The sequence below is a fragment of the Notolepis coatsorum genome (assembly GCF_963971535.1).
Source record: "Notolepis coatsorum genome assembly, chromosome: 11".
Taxonomy (NCBI): Eukaryota; Metazoa; Chordata; class Actinopteri; order Aulopiformes; family Paralepididae; genus Notolepis; species Notolepis coatsorum.
In genome coordinates this window covers 62,942,212-62,958,124 of record NC_140175.1, presented here as the reverse complement: position 1 = coordinate 62,958,124, position 15,913 = coordinate 62,942,212, and the positions used below count along the sequence as shown (strand labels likewise).

The window sequence follows — 15,913 nt, the reverse complement described above, 5'->3', positions numbered from 1 at the left end:
CCTCTAGTTTGTGTACACACTGCAGTCTTGGTTCGTTTCGGGTTCTGTTCATGGTTTGCCTTTGAGCGTTTACGCTTGCCGTAGGCGATGATGTCACGTTCGAAAATGTAAACAGGAAGTGTCTTAACACGACTGCGGACTCTGGATGCTGATATAAAATGAACAAATAAACCAATAAATATGAAGTTATATTTGAACCTCTGTTGTCAAGCCTTGTCAATATAACCCACCCCATTTTATCACGAATGGATGGTGTTGTAGAGTCCGCTTTTGAGCGTTTTGCAGGGTTAACGATAGCGCTAAGCTAACGGCTAACGCTAGTTAGCTTAGCCTTTTACTAGTAACATTGCTGCATCGATTATATTGAATGTCATTGATCTGAATGAATGAATGAATGAATGAATGAATGAATGAATGAATGAATGAATGAATGAATGAATGAATGAATGAATGAATGAATGAATGAATGAATGAAAACTTTATTAACAGATTGCAGAATGGGTACAGTACAGTACGGCTCAATACATACAATTGTTAAGGGGATGCAGACCAGAGAAAGACTTTCGTCTTGTTTACATCAGGGTCCCCCATTTTCAATTCATCGTAACATATATGACATACAGATAGACAGTACTGCTACATCTATACATTTATGACATACCAGATTTGCAATTACAGTACTGTTTGTGATACAAAAAGAGTCCAGAAAGAAAAGAGTATATACATTAGGCGTAGAAACTGTACATTGGATTGGGTAGGTGGGGGTGGGGGGGGACTGTACATTGGAGGTGGTTGGGTGGGTGGGGGGGGGGGTTGGGTAGGAGGGGTGGGTGGGGGACACTGTACAACTGTACAAACAACACTGTACATTGGATTATTGACAAGACCATACTTGGTAATTTACTGTACATTGGAGGGGGTTGTGTTCGGACATTTACAGGGGCCAGTTTCGAGTTGCAGTCTCCCTTAGGTGTTTTTTGAGAGTGTTTTTGAAAGTGGGTAGTGATTCACATTCCTTTACAGCTTTGGGTAGGGCGTTCCACATTGATGTGGCATAATTGCGAAACGTGTTTAGTCCCTTGTTTGAGCCGAATCTGGGTTTAACATGATTTGTGGAGCTCCCTCTGGTGTTGTGATCGTGGTATTCACTGACCTTTGGGAAGTATTTTGTCATGTACATGGGTACCTTGGTCGTGTAGTGTATCTTGTAGACCAGGCCCATTGCAAGTTGCTGTACTCTGTCGTCTACTCTAAGCCATCCTAGGTTGTCAAAGTGGGCAGGGGTGAGGTGGGTTCTAGGAGTAAGGTCAAGCAGTAGTCTGACCAGTTTGTTTTGAGATGTTTGTAATTTTGTTTTTAGCGCCTTTGAGGTGCTTTGGTACCATGAGGTGCAAGCATAGTCATAGTACCCTTGAATGAGTGCTCCTGCTAGAGTCTTCAGGGTATTCTTGTTTACCAGTGAGGAGATCCGGTACAAGAATCGTGTTCGTTGGTTGACTTTTTTTATTACATTGGATGCCATTTTGTCACAGGAAAGATTTGGTTCTAGGATGGAACCCAGGTAGGTAATATCTTCTTTCCTTGTGACAATATTGTCACCCACTGTAACTGAGAAGCCGTCGGTCTTGCTGAGTTTGTTATTTGAACCGAAGAGAATGGACTCTGTTTTGCCCATGTGTAATGATAGTTTGTTATCAGCGAGCCATATGCAGATTTTGCCTAGTTCTGAGCTGAGGGTTTTTTCAACCTGTAACTTGTTCTTGTCAGAGACCAGCAGGGCTGAGTCGTCCGCAAACAGGAACAAGTTGCAGTCACAAGCTGACGACATGTCATTTGCATAAATTAGGAACAGTAGCGGACCTAGTATGCTTCCTTGTGGAACACCACAGTTTACTGTGAGGGGGGGGGATAGGGTACCGTTTACCTCCACCATCTGCTCTCTCCCCTCCAGGTAGGATTGCATCCAGCTCACTGATAGACTATCAAAACCAATTGCTTTTAGCTTGTCAATCAGAATGGTGTGATTGACAGTGTCGAAGGCCTTTTGTAGGTCCAGCATGACCATGCCGCATGTATTTGCCCGCGTCCACCTCTTGTTTGATGTGGTCGTTTAAATAGAGAAGGCATGTGTCAGTGGAGTGGGATGTTCTGAAGCCAGATTGGAATTCGTAGATTAGATTTTTTTCCGCAAGGTATTTTTCGACCTGTTCTACTGGTCGACCACGGCCGACTGGTTGGGCACCACTGGTCTAATAGAAATAAATGCATTCGAACAAGAAGTATAGTATACAGCAATGGCTAACGCTAAGCTAACGGCTAACGCTAGTTAGCTTAGCCTGTCCAGCAGCTAACATCCCATCGCTCGTGGCAATTATATTACATGTCATTGATCTACTGGTCGACCGCGGCCGACTGGTTGGGCACCACTGGTCTAATAGAAATAAATGCATTCAAACAAGAAACTAATGTATAGAAATAGCATGGCAAACAAAAATTGCCAGGCCTAATGCAAGCCAGAAGTGCTGTGCTTTGCTTTGTAATGTGGCTTCATGTTAGCCGGTTGAGGTCTGAACTCTCAAATTGCCCATAAATATCGTTTTTGTATTGTATTGTCCAGTGTGGTTTTATCTGCCCAAAATTCAAGCAAGCATTCAAGTTTCAAGTTTCAAGTTTCTTTAATAGTTGTCATACAGAAGTACAGAATACTTTCATACAAAATGCTTCTTACTGTTACGCTCCAGAGTAATGACAGTAACGACGTTGTGTGTGTCACGCCCCCCGCACCCACGGCCCGATTCCGAGACCACCTAATCCAACTGGCCCCGTTCAGCGGGGGGTCAAACGAATCAGCGCCGTTTCGCATCCCAAAAGGGGTGAGTGAGAACACTCCCTTAGAGTAGACGACAGAGTACAGCAACTTGCAATGGGCCTGGTCTACAAGATACACTACACGACCAAGGTACCCATGTACATATCAAAATACTTCCCAAAGGTCAGTGAATACCACGATCACAACACCAGAGGGAGCTCCACAAATCATGTTAAACCCAGATTCGGCTCAAACAAGGGACTAAACACGTTTCGCAATTATGCCACATCAATGTGGAACGCCCTACCCAAAGCTGTAAAGGAATGTGAATCACTACCCACTTTCAAAACCACTCTTAAAGAACACCTACGGGAGACTGCAATTCGAAACTGGCCCCTGTAAATGTCCTAACCCAACCCCCTTCAATGTACAGTAAATTACCAAGTATGGTTTTGTCAATATTCCAATGTACAGTTGTACAGTGTTCCCCACCCACCCCTCCTACCCACCCCCGTGGGTGCATGCGTGCGTGCGTGTGTCTGTGCATGCATAACCGCATAGGCTTCTGTGTTGAATGTAAATGTGTTTAATATAATTGTTGGAGACCAGCCGTGCTGCTGAGCCTCTATCAGGTACAGATAGTATCAACTTCACTGTTTACTAAACTCCAGCCTACTGGAGGCTCCCAGCATGGGTTTGTATGTAAACACAGTATGCGTGCTGTGGTTCTGTAGGGCTGACCTCTGTTATAAGAGAGTATGTATCAATGGTGTGGTATGTACCATCACCGCCTATAGCCAAATACACCGCCCACCACTTCATACCACACACAGGGCTGTTGAGTAACAGAGTAGCCAACACTTAATGAGATTACAGTAATCTGATTTTTTTTTTTAAATGACAACTAGTTACTATAAACAATTATAATAATAAGATTAGATATTAATAATAATTTGCATTAGATAAATATAATTTGGAATAATGGTTAATCTTGGTTGTACGGTATAGATGATGGTAATAATATTCATATTTATTTAAATTACAATCGATTTAGAATACACATTTAAATGGAATACATTTTCTCCTTTGCTTCACACAAGATTTTAGATTGTAGGCAAACAAATCCAAAAATAATTTACAGTGAGCAGATTTTGTTAATGAGTTAGTGTAATCCAATGGATTATATAAATATGTTGTACATATATATGTTTTGCACCCAAAGTAGGATTCAGCATTTATTTCATTGACTTTAAATTAGTTTTGTGGCTAACTAGCTGGAACTGCAGATATCCAGTATGAAGAACAGCATGGGTTGTGTTTACATCTTCACCAAGCGACAGCATCATCTGCAAGGAAGAAATAAGGGTAGGAGTCCACAATATTATGGATTTACCCTTTAAGATAAATAAACACAGGAAATTATTACTATTTGACCATGATCTGACATATATATTTTCTGCAAAAAAAGTAGTATTAATATGTACAGTGATACAGGTATAAAGATAGTGTACAGTGTGTGTGTGTGTGTGTATATATATATATATATATATATATATACACACGGTAAGAATAAATATATATATGGTATATACAGCATTATTGTACATGTATAGGCTATATCTACCTACTCTCACTAGTTATACCACTGGTCAGTATGACTTACTACCATATATTTATACATGTACCACTGTACATAATAATACTGTAACATTACATACATTACATATGTATACATCAGATTAGCATTATCGCTCATAGTACTCATTTATATATACTGCAGTTTAATCACTTGTATTGTACATTGTATATTGCTATTGGACTTTACTGCTACATTTGCACTCTGGTTAAATCAAGTCAAGTCAAGTCAAGAGTTTTAATTGTCACGGCATACAGGTATACAATGAAATGCGGGTGGTCTTGCCCGCAACGATGTGCAATACAGTGGTACAACATATAATAGAATCAAAAAATGAAAAAACAACATTGTGCAGTAAACAGGTAACAGGTAACATGGAGTGTCATCTCGGTATCTGTACATAGTTATTTACAGAGCATATGGGACATGCTAGTTAGCTTTGGTAGTGCAATACACTGTTCCTGTTATTCTAATTTAAAGTGTCCTTTCCTTTGGCCATAAGTAACCTTCTTACGTTGAACTGTACTTGTGATGTTTGATGACAATACATTTTTATCTAATCTAATCTTAATCTAATCTAATTTAAACTTGATCAGTTTTCCGGCTGGACATCACCTTTGAATTTATCTATCTGAAACACAACAAGATGTAAAGCTGCTGTGAACATTTCTGTTTTGGAAGCAAACGAAACTACAAAAGACTGTGTTTAGAAATACTCAAGGACAGTCGTTCCTTATAACGTGGGCTTGTTTGAGACGTTGACCTTGTTCAAACACAGTATGTGGAGTTTTAAATGAGGTGCAGCGAGAAACAGACCTCTCAGACTGGTTGAGCCACATTGCATGTATACATTTCGGGGTATGCAAAGAGGCTGGCAATGAAAGTGGCAACTTTAGGTACAGTATGTGTTCTTGCTGCTGGTGCTCTGGGCTGGCAGCAGATATGTGTTCTTGCTGCCGGTGCTCTGGGGTGGCAGCTCTAGATATGTGTTCTTGCTGCCGGTGCTCTGGGGTGGCAGCTCTAGATATGTGTTCTTGCTGCCGGTGCTCTGGGGTGGCAGCTCTAGATATGTGTTCTTGCTGCCGGTGCTCTGGGGTGGCAGCTCTAGATATGTGTTCTTGCTGCCGGTGCTCTGGGGTATTCCATGATGGGTGCTCTAGGATTTTAATGAATGCATACGCAACCTGAGGAACAGCCGAGGTTGAAGTGTGTTACCCCGGTGTATTCTGTGAAAATGTACATTGTTTGTTCAACTATATCCAGCAATACATGTACAGTTACTTCAGTAATACAATTTTAAAAAAGCTTTTTTCAAAAGCACCCAGCACACATAGAGCTCTATGTGTATAAAGCAACTACAGAGATGTCATGGGGTGCTATGAGGTTGATATGAGATTGTTATGAGGTTGCTGTGAAGTTGCTATGAGGATGCTATGTGGTTGCTATGGCCATTCTAAGGTGAGTCCCTATTGCTACTTTTCATCTACATTATTTAATTTAGATGTAATTAACACAAGAATTCTGTGACCTCTGGAAGACATATTCAAACACATTAACTCGTAATAACTGTCAAACTAAATGAATGTGTGCAAAACTATTTACAGTGTTGGTATAAGTGTAAGATTGTGCAATAAATGAACATTGTTTTAGTGCCCCTTTAAGATGGCTTGAAACAGCGATTCTGATCTGCGGAGAGGACGCAGTGAGTAATGACAGGCTAAGCTGGGGGCTAGAACACATCTCAGGCATTGATATCAAAACTGTCTTCTCCTTTGTTTCTCCACTTAGCTTGATGGTTGGAACTCAGTGGATGTTTTGAAACCACTAAAACACATATAGTATGTGACCAGGCACATTGTCTTTCTGACTATCCACATGCAATCAAGATCTACACAAATCAGTGTAAGAAACTTTGGACCTACACACTTAGCTGGGGTTAAATGTAGCATCAAATATAAGATATTCCTTTATTGATCCCCTTGGGGAAATTCAGGCCTCATAGCAGCATGGGGAATGGGGGGGGGGGGGGGTACAGGTAGTAAAAACAACACAAGCTGCATGTGTAAATATAATCTACACTGTGACTTAAAGGGGAACTTGGCCAAAAAACAATGCTGATTTATTTTGCACATAATCTCACACGCCACCATATAATTTAATTGAGCTGTAATTAAAACAAGGATTTAATGTCCCTGATGACATGGTGTGATGGTGGCCATATTCAAACTCATTAACTCTCAATAACTGTCAAACTAAATGAATGTGTGCAAAACTGTTTAGAGTTTGGGGGATTTGTGTGAGATGCTAAATAAATCAACACTGTTTTTGGTGAAGTATAGCATTTTAGTCAAGTCGTCTTTCTTCACCCAACATACATACCTAAAGTAGTATGTTAGCAATCCTCATGAAAAGTGTTGGTGAAGGAGGCACTTTCTAGAATTCTAGAAAAGCGCTAAATGTAATGATGATCATTCGTTAATTCATTCAAAACGAGCTGCGAGGAATGCCACTTGGTTTCATTGATTTTTGTGAAACTGAAGGTCAAAATAGAAACGTGGATAATATACATGATCCTATCCATAGAGACGTCTTCCCACGCTGCAACTCAAAATAGCTTCTGTATTAATTAAGGAAGACACTATCATGAAATAAATTCAAATTCAACCACAACCGTTTATAAATAAAATAACATTTAATGAGAGGCACTTATGATACAACAATGTCCTGTCGGTCTACTGACCCACAGATCTGGCAAGGGATGTAAAATAAAGTACAAAAAAAAGAGGCAGCCAACTGCATGACCCTATATTGGCATATGTGAGAAAGGTTTTTAAAAAAGGTCTTGAAACTTATTTCCTTCAAGACGAGGGCTATTTACAAAAGCAGCTTCAGCCAAGGCAGATCTTAGCTATAACATAAGCCAATGTCTACGTTTATAGAGGCTGTACAGAGAGTTAACATAATTAAGTAACGTTATTCGTTTTATTCACTTCCCTATTTTCCTTCATAACAATAATTCCCTTATTTTCGGTTTATTTCCGCCTTCCCTTCAAATCATCTCACCAGGGGTCTCTCTTCACTTGAGACGCCGGCTTCACTATAGTCCTTAGTATGCTTCCTCGCCGGTGCGCTTTTTACGCACGCAGTGCAGCCAAGGGGTGTCCTCTGCTCTCCTCACAGGTCCGCTTCATACGGCCTGCCGCTGGACGAGTTGGCTGACGGCGCTCCGGTACTCTTCTTCGCCCGGGGGAAGGACACGTCCTCGTCCCGGGAGTAAGGCACGGAGCTGGAGTTACTGGAGCTACTGGAGGTGCCGCTGCTCCTCGGGCGGCTGAGGCTCGGAGGCAACTCCACGCGTCTCGGCTGCTTCTGGTGTCTGAAATGCGCCCCCGTCACGACCTCGTCCAGCGGCTTCTCCCCACGGTTCTTACCCCCGCAGCACCGGCAGATCCCGATGAACATCACGAACCCACCCAGGATCTCGAAAATGCCACCGATGTACCCGAGGATGATGCAGTAGCCTACGCGGACCTCGGTTTGAACACTTGTAGTTGTATCTGTAGCGGTGGTGATGTCGTCGAAGAGGTGGGTGTACCACGCGATGGGGATGATGGTCATAACGCCAGACAGGAAGATGAGGAGCCCCCCCAACCCGGCCACTATCCAGTTGGGATTCTCCTTCCAACAGCGGACGCCCGGGACGGCCACGGCGATCCCGATCAGGGTCACGACGAGCGACGCCACCATCAGCCCCTGGGCCACGTCAATTATGTTGTTATCGAAGTAGGTCGTGTCTGGTTGGTTGCACAGAATCTCCCCGTTGTCGTTGAATGCCTGGCAGATGTCAAAGATGCCCTGTTGGATGATCACGTTGGCCGCCGTGCCAGGGACGTTGTGGATCGTCCTCCAATTCGGAGACACGGTGGCCGTCAGGTCCAGGATCCAGCCGCACGGTGCCATCACCATCCCGAAGATGAGGATCCCCGGGGTGCGCAGGGACAAACGCACCCACTCTTGCGCCGTTTGTCTCGGCATGTCTGCGTTTCTCCTCTTGCAGCCTACTCAACTGGTATCTACAAGATAATGTCTGTGGTACTTCTCTGGTAGAATTTACCAGCTCGAATGAAGTTGACAGTCCCAACAGCTGTCTTTTAAAAACGAGTCGGACTGAAACTCAGAGGGGCGGGGCCGTCCCGTGTCCCAAATAGCACAGGTGTGGCACGTTTCATCTCAACCTGCAGAACCAGTGACTGTGAGTAAGTGAGTTTCGACCGATCAATCTAGTTGAACACATCTTTTAAAAGAAAATATATATAGAAGATCAATCAAATACAACATCACTCTCTGGAATCCGTTGGAGGGCTTAAACTGTTGATGTCATACAACTCTTCAGGTTGTATATTCTAATCTAATGTAGTTTCAAGTTAAAGTTTCTTTATTAGTTGTCATATAGAAATACAGGATACTTTTATATGAAATGCTTCTTTTACGTATTGCTCCTGAGAGTGTGCTATATAAAAGGACAAAAAGTATAATATAAGTAAAGAATAGAAAGTCAAGTACGTACACATGTAGGCTATACCTGTAAACATGTAGGCTATAATACAGAATTATATATAAGATAAGATATTCCTTTATTGATCCCCTTGGGGAAATTCAGGCATCATAGCAGCATGGGGGATGGGGGGGGGGTACAGGTAGTAAAAACAACACAAGCAGTGTAAACAAATAAGTCAATATAATTTACTTAGTATCTAACTAACTGAAATATACAGTATTCACAGTGTCACATAAGGTGCAGTATGCATGAGGTAGTGTTATAATTTACTGTCTAACTAACTGAAGTATACAGAATTCACAGTATCACAGTATTCACATAAGGTATGCATAAGGTAGTGTTATTGTCCTCCTTGGGTTCCTATTCGTTCTAGTTGGATGTCTGGCAGCAGTCCCTGCCCACTGTTGTGGAGCCTGATGGCCGCTGGTATGAAGGACTGGCCGAGGCGGTTAGTTGAGTGTCGGGGATGTGGGGGGGCTATGAGTCTGTGACTGAACGTGCTTCTCATCTTGACTAGCTCGTCGTAGCGGGGGTGGGAGGGATTCTCCAGGATAGCAGCCAGCTTCCTTCTCATACCTCTCTCTGCCATCACCTCTAGTCTGACCAGTTCGACTCCCACCATGTTGTTTGTTGGTGTCCTTCAAGTTGATGTAGCCCCCCCAGCATAGAAGAGGACGCTGGCCACTACAGACTGGTAAAATGACTGCAGCAGTCTATTGCACACTTTGAAGGACCTGAGTCTCCTCAGGAAGAACAGCCTGTGTTGTCCGACCAGTCCAGTTTATTGTTCAGGTGTACCCCAAGGAAATTATATGACTCCACCACCTCAACCTCCTCCCCTCGGATGGTGATGGCAATCGGGGGGGCCTCTTCTTGCCCCTCCGGAAGTCCACCACCAGCTCCTTGGTCTTACTGGTGTCGAGTTGGAGGTGGTTGCTGTCGCTCCACCCCACAAAGCTCTCCACCAGGGCTCTATACTCCTCCACCTCATCATCGTCGGTGATGTAGCTTACGATGGAGGAGTCGTCAGAGAATTTCTGCAGGTGGCACCCGCTTGAGTTGCGGCAGAAGTCTGAGGTATAGAGGGTGAAGAGGAAGGGTGACAGCACAGTTCCTTGGGGGGGCGCCGGTGTTGCTCACCAGTACGTCAGACTGACTGTACTTTAGTGTGACGTACTGCGGTCTCTCAGTGAGGTAGATATACAGAATATCAGGGACATACTCTTTCCTTGAAAGAGACTGAGCCGTTGAATCTATGGAAAAGGTATCCTTATTGACTTGACCTTTAATCTATTCCAGCCATAAAGGTCTTTAAACCCACCAAAATTAAGAATTACGTTATGTTATTTCGATAGCCTATATGAAAGTTCAATCACTATTTGTGAACATGAGCTATACTCTCAAGCTAGAAACCAGATAAGTAAAACCCAAACTTGTGATGTCATCAGGTATAAAGTCTGGAGCTGAGATAACATGTTTTAACATAAGAAATAACATTAAAAATGTTTTATGTATGTTTGTTGTCGCCCTCCGTGGGTGGGGGTGGGGTTAGGGGATAGGAACGGGGAAGGAAATGGAAGATGTATAATTTGAAATAATAACTGAAATGTATATATTTTCTTAAATTCTTCACAAAAAAAGATAAACCAAAAAAAAAATAATTACATTTTTTAAATTAATAAATAAATGAATGAATGTGTGCCTGTGTGTTGCCCATCTTACATGTCTGTTGCATGCACGACAAGACTTCTAAAATAATTAATTAATTCAACAATTAAATTATTAAACATTTGAGAGATCTGGATGACTCATAACCTGGATGGATCAAAACCCGGATGACTCATAACCTCCTCAAATTAAACAGTGACAAGACGGAACTCTTCATCATCGGCACCAAAACCACCCTCAGTAGATCCGGACCCATCACACTCTCCATCAATGATTCTACCATCACCCCCCCCCCCCCCCCCCCTAGTCCGCAACCTTGGTGTCATCCTTGACCCCACCCTCATTTGACCCCCATGTCCGCTCCATTGTTAAAACCTCTTACTTCCACCTCCGCAACATTGCCAAAATTCATCACTGCCCCCCCCCCCCCCCCCCCCCGCCGCTGAATCCCTCATACATGCTTTCATCTCCTCCCATCTCGACTATTGCAACTCCCTCCTGGCATCACTTCCCGCTCCCTCCATAAACTGCAGATGGTCCAGAACCAGAACTCAGCCGCCCGCCTCCTCACTAACACCCGGTCCTGTGAACACTCCTGTCCTCCACTGGCTACCGATCAAGGAACGCATCAACTTCAAAACACTACTCCTCACCTTCAAAGCCCTCCATAGCCTGCCCCCCCCCCTACCTGACTGATCTCCTTCTTCCTTACCGCCCCACCCGTTCCTCCTCCACTGCCTCCCTCACTGTCCCGTCATCCAAGCTCAACAACGTTGGTGATCGGGCCTTCTCACGCACTGCACCTCGACTCTGGAACACCCTCCCTCAGACCATCAGAGACTCCCCCACACTCTCCACCTTCAAATCCCACCTCAAAACCCACCTGTTCGCCCTAGCCTCCAACCTTCCCCAACCTTAACCCCCCCCCCCCCCCCTCCAACCTGCTTTGATCTTTGTTACTGTGGCCTTATTATATGTTTTCGGTGTATCATGCTGTTTTCCCTGTTTCCCCGTCTTATGTTCCTTTTGTTTTCTCTGTTTTCCCCACCTAATGTCAGCGACTTCGGGTTCCTGAGAAGCGCTTTATAAATACAATGAATTATTATTATTATTTAGAGAAGAAAAATAAATATAAAAGGAGGATTTGTTTGTTTTTACTTGAATGTTACCTTTGCACTCTGTTTAGATGCCAATTTATTTAAGTTGTACTGTACTTGTGCTGTATGATGACATTACATTTGAATCTAATGGGATCTAATCTACGTATACAGGCCCGTCTCAGATCAACATCACGTTCCCTGATGCTTGAGAACATGACAGCATGTGAGAACACAAGCGCTCTGGTTTAAAAAATGCCAACCTGACAGGGGAGAATAGTTAGTAAAGAATGTTGTTCAGCGGGAACAGCACTGAACAAAGTGCTGGGTGCATTATAGCTTTAAAATGACCCATATAACTCTGTATGATAGCCATTACACTAATATATTGATTTGAGTTTGTAGATACTATTATTCTGTTGTTGGGCACCTGTATGGTGTTTTCTTTATAGCAGAAACTCAATTTAGTCTAGATTAGACAGAGAATTATGTGCATCATTCTACTAGTGCAGCATAAAGTATTGCTCAGTTTAATTTCCATGTGGAGCAGGTGACGCCAACTATAGTGTTGCCTATTGCTATAGTGTGCTGTTATTTTACTCCCTAGGCAATTAGTCATCCTACATAGGCTATTGTGCAGAATATTATAGACCTCTGTATAATGTTCTTGTTTTTCCTTTCCCTAGAACCACACATTCATACTGTCAACCCCAGTCAATAAAGTGCCCTAAAGATACCCAGTGTGTGTGGCCGGTGATTAACAACCTAGCGCAAACTCAGTTTCCTTCCTTACAGTGTGCAGAAGGATAAAGTAGGCTACAAGGTCTGATTAAAACCAGCCGTGGAGACTCTGTTCTTCCCATATTTAACAAGCCAACAGTGAAAACTATTTAAATTAAAATCATGGATTTATGGAAATGTCCCAGAGTTATTTTATTTATTTATTTAGCGCATGATATCAGCTTTACCTGTGATTATTAAAGAGCAGCGACCGTCTACTCCTCTGCTCTTTTATAATCACACGGTAGAGCTGATATTTATCATGGGAAAATACAAAATCAATAGTTTACCTTGAAGGTCCCGTGTCTTATAAATGACCTTTTCCAGTGTTTAGCATTGTTTCCTAGCAATGGGGGTTTGTATCAATGGGGTCTGTGTCTCTAATTCTCATTTTCGCGGATTGCTCCAATTCAGTTGAGACAATATCCTCCCCCAGTGAACTAAGCTATTCTGATTTGACTCGCTATCCTACGTAGCAAGGAGCTGATCTGCAGTAACACCCCCTCTATGGTTGTAGCGCAACCATTCGCTCAACAACAGAGCGAGTGGAAATAATAATAATAATAATAATAAATCAAATTTATATAGCGCCTTTCATAGAACCCAAGGTCGCTTTACAATCAGGACATAAAATAGGGCAAGGAAAGTAGGGGGGGAGGGGGAAGAGGGGATGAGGGAAAGTAGGGGATAATGGACCTAATTTAATCTAAAACTAACTGATGGGGAAAGCCTTGGTGAAGAGGTGTGTTTTTAGAGCGGATTTGAAGGTGTCCAGGGTTGGGGCGTTGCGGATTTCGGGGGGGAGAGAGTTCCAGAGGGTAGGGGACGCCACGCTGAAGGCTCTGTCCCCAAAAGTCCGTAACCTGGTGCGAGGGATGGAGAGGAGACCTAGATCAGAGGATCGTAGGTTCCGGGATGGAGTGTACTGGTGGAGGAGATCAGACAGGTACCGGGGGGCGAGGGCATGGAGGGATTTGTAGGTGAGGAGCAGGAGTTTGAAGGTGATGCGGAACCTGACTGGAAGCGAGTGGAGATGGATGAGGGTGGGGGTGATGTGCTGCCAGGGCTTGGTGTGAGTGAGAACCCTGGCAGCTGAGTTCTGGACATACCGACACTTCCTCAAGCGGGTGCCGACAGAGAGAGGCAGAGAACAAGCGAGCGAGAGAGAGGGAGAGATAGAGAGGGAGAGAGAGAGAGAGAGAGGGACAGGAGCTTCTCTCGGGGAAACACACACACATTTACACACAACCTCCCGACCGGCGCGCAGGGATGGAGCTTCTCCACTTGCATATCATTGTCAAAATATCGTTGACTCCCACGCGCGCGCCCGTATTCCGATCTGAGCAATAATATTCACAGGGGTATATATTGTCATTTGAAACAAGTTACCAATGCATTGTCCCGTGGGATTATGCCCCCCCCCCCCCCCCCCCCCCGCGGCGAAATTCATTAGTATCCCCCTCAATCTCTCTATCTGCCAATGCAGATTGTGGGTGACTGTCACTCAAATCGCTTATGGGCGGAGGCCAGCCCAAAACAGCTTGAAATCTTGAAGTGGAAAAATTTTGCTTTAGAGTACTTGATTAGAAATACAAAACAATGAAAAAAAAACTTTACAGATGTGTTCCATAGACTCACAGGAATTGTGTAAAGGTGAATAGCAAGACATGTCCCCTTTAATAAAAAACAAAAAAGTGTTTGTTTATCCAGTTTTGATGTCCGATTCGCTCGAGGCTTGCGCTGAAAATAGACCAGACACTGAAACCGGCACTGCAGGTCGCGAGGCATCCGTGGCCGGGCTGGTGCGTCGTAAAAAGAGATCATTACCATGAGGTGCAAGCATAGTCGAATGAGTGCTCCTGAGTCTTCAAGATATTCTTATTTACCAGAGAGGGGATTATCGGCTATTGTAATAATTCTGCCTCATGAACATTGGCAAGCTTTCCATTTTGTGCAAAAATGAGTTCCCTTCTATCACTAACATTATTGTTTAAGCATTTTTGGTTGAAATAAAATGATACGTAATTACTGTATACGAGTAATTGCAAATTGTTTCATGTTGATCTATAGATTGTGGATGAATACACACAGAAAGGTACACCGTCGGTGTGAATGTGTGAGTGAATGGTTGAATGTGAGGCATAAGTTGTAAAGCGCTTTGGATAAAAGCTGCTATATAAATGCAGTCCGTTTACTTGTCGTTTGTAAATGAAGGAAGCAATGTACAATGTATGTGTCCACCTTTTGGAGTTTTGAGTCACCAGTTTTGTGAATGTTTATGTTTTATTAGGATCCCATTAGCCAAATGAATGACAGCTTGTCTTCTTGGGGTCCTCACACACAAATAATGTAACAGAATATAAATAGTCAATACAATTAGTAATACAAATAAAATAAGAAAAAAATACAAATTAAAAGCATAAAGGAAATAAAAAGACACAATAAAAGGTTGTATTCTTTCACATTCCGCAAATAACTAACATCTGAAAGGGTAACTGAAATAGATTTTTTAAAAAGAATTAGAAAATAAAAATACAGGGCGGTCAGGTGGCGTAACAGAGATTGCGTTCGTCACCAAACCCCGGAGCGGCTAGATTGGCCTGTTCGAATCCAGCTCACAGCTCCGGGGTTGTCACCAGCTTGGCTGGCCGTTCACACTAATACAATTGGCAGTATTAGAGGGTGGGAGAAGCTGGCGGGGTGGGTCCGGGTCGGAGGAAAATGGAGGAAAAAAAAAAAAAAAAAAAATCAAATGAAATAAAAGCATATAATAGTTAATCACATCATTTATAAAAGTATTTGTATTCTTTACTTGCCTCGTGGATACTGTATAATGTCAGGGTTGGGAATGTAATAAGATAGTCTGGCTACAGATTCCTGGTTATCTAGAATCAGAACCTGCAACGTAATCTACTAGAATACTCAACTCAGTGACGGAATATGATTAGCTATATTTTGGTTACTTTTAAAATCCACAGAACAGGGTTACCCAACCGTCGGTTCAAGACCCCCATGTAGGGTCCCCTGATGTGGACAAAGGAGGGGGTCCCTAGAAAACATGCTAATGGTATTAAAATGACTGTGACGATGAGAAACTGACTTCAAGGAGGCCATTATGAAGCCATGTGGTCGTTCTAGCAGCACGTTTCTAACAGCTCATTAGAGCATCAGGTTTCTGTCTGAGCTGAAATAAGGTCAGTGTGGGATGTTAACATCCATAGAAGAGTTTGGTCTGGAGATGAAAGATGCACCATTTGGAATTTAAGCCAATTGTAAATCAGAATATAGATAATGTCTTACTCCAGTGCTTACAAACATTGCCAACATAAACAACCTTTTTACAGTCAATAAATTCAGGTAATACA

The 15,913-nt window shown here is 43.0% G+C and overlaps 1 protein-coding gene across 1 annotated transcript; it reads right to left on the bottom strand.

Moving 5' to 3' along the window:
- Positions 1-4,668: 4,668 nt before the first annotated feature.
- LOC311236653 (claudin-23-like) lies at positions 4,669-8,578 on the bottom strand. Its single transcript, XM_084324361.1, has one exon. It carries the CDS (start codon positions 8,478-8,480, stop codon positions 7,620-7,622), a length of 861 nt encoding a protein of 286 aa, XP_084180487.1. The 5' UTR covers positions 8,481-8,578; the 3' UTR covers positions 4,669-7,619.
- Positions 8,579-15,913: the final 7,335 nt, after the last annotated feature.

Coding starts and splice junctions, on each gene's coding strand:
- LOC311236653 (XM_084324361.1), bottom strand. CDS start 8,480: ATGCCGAGACAAACGGCGCAAGAGTGGGTGCGTTTGTCCCTGCGCACC.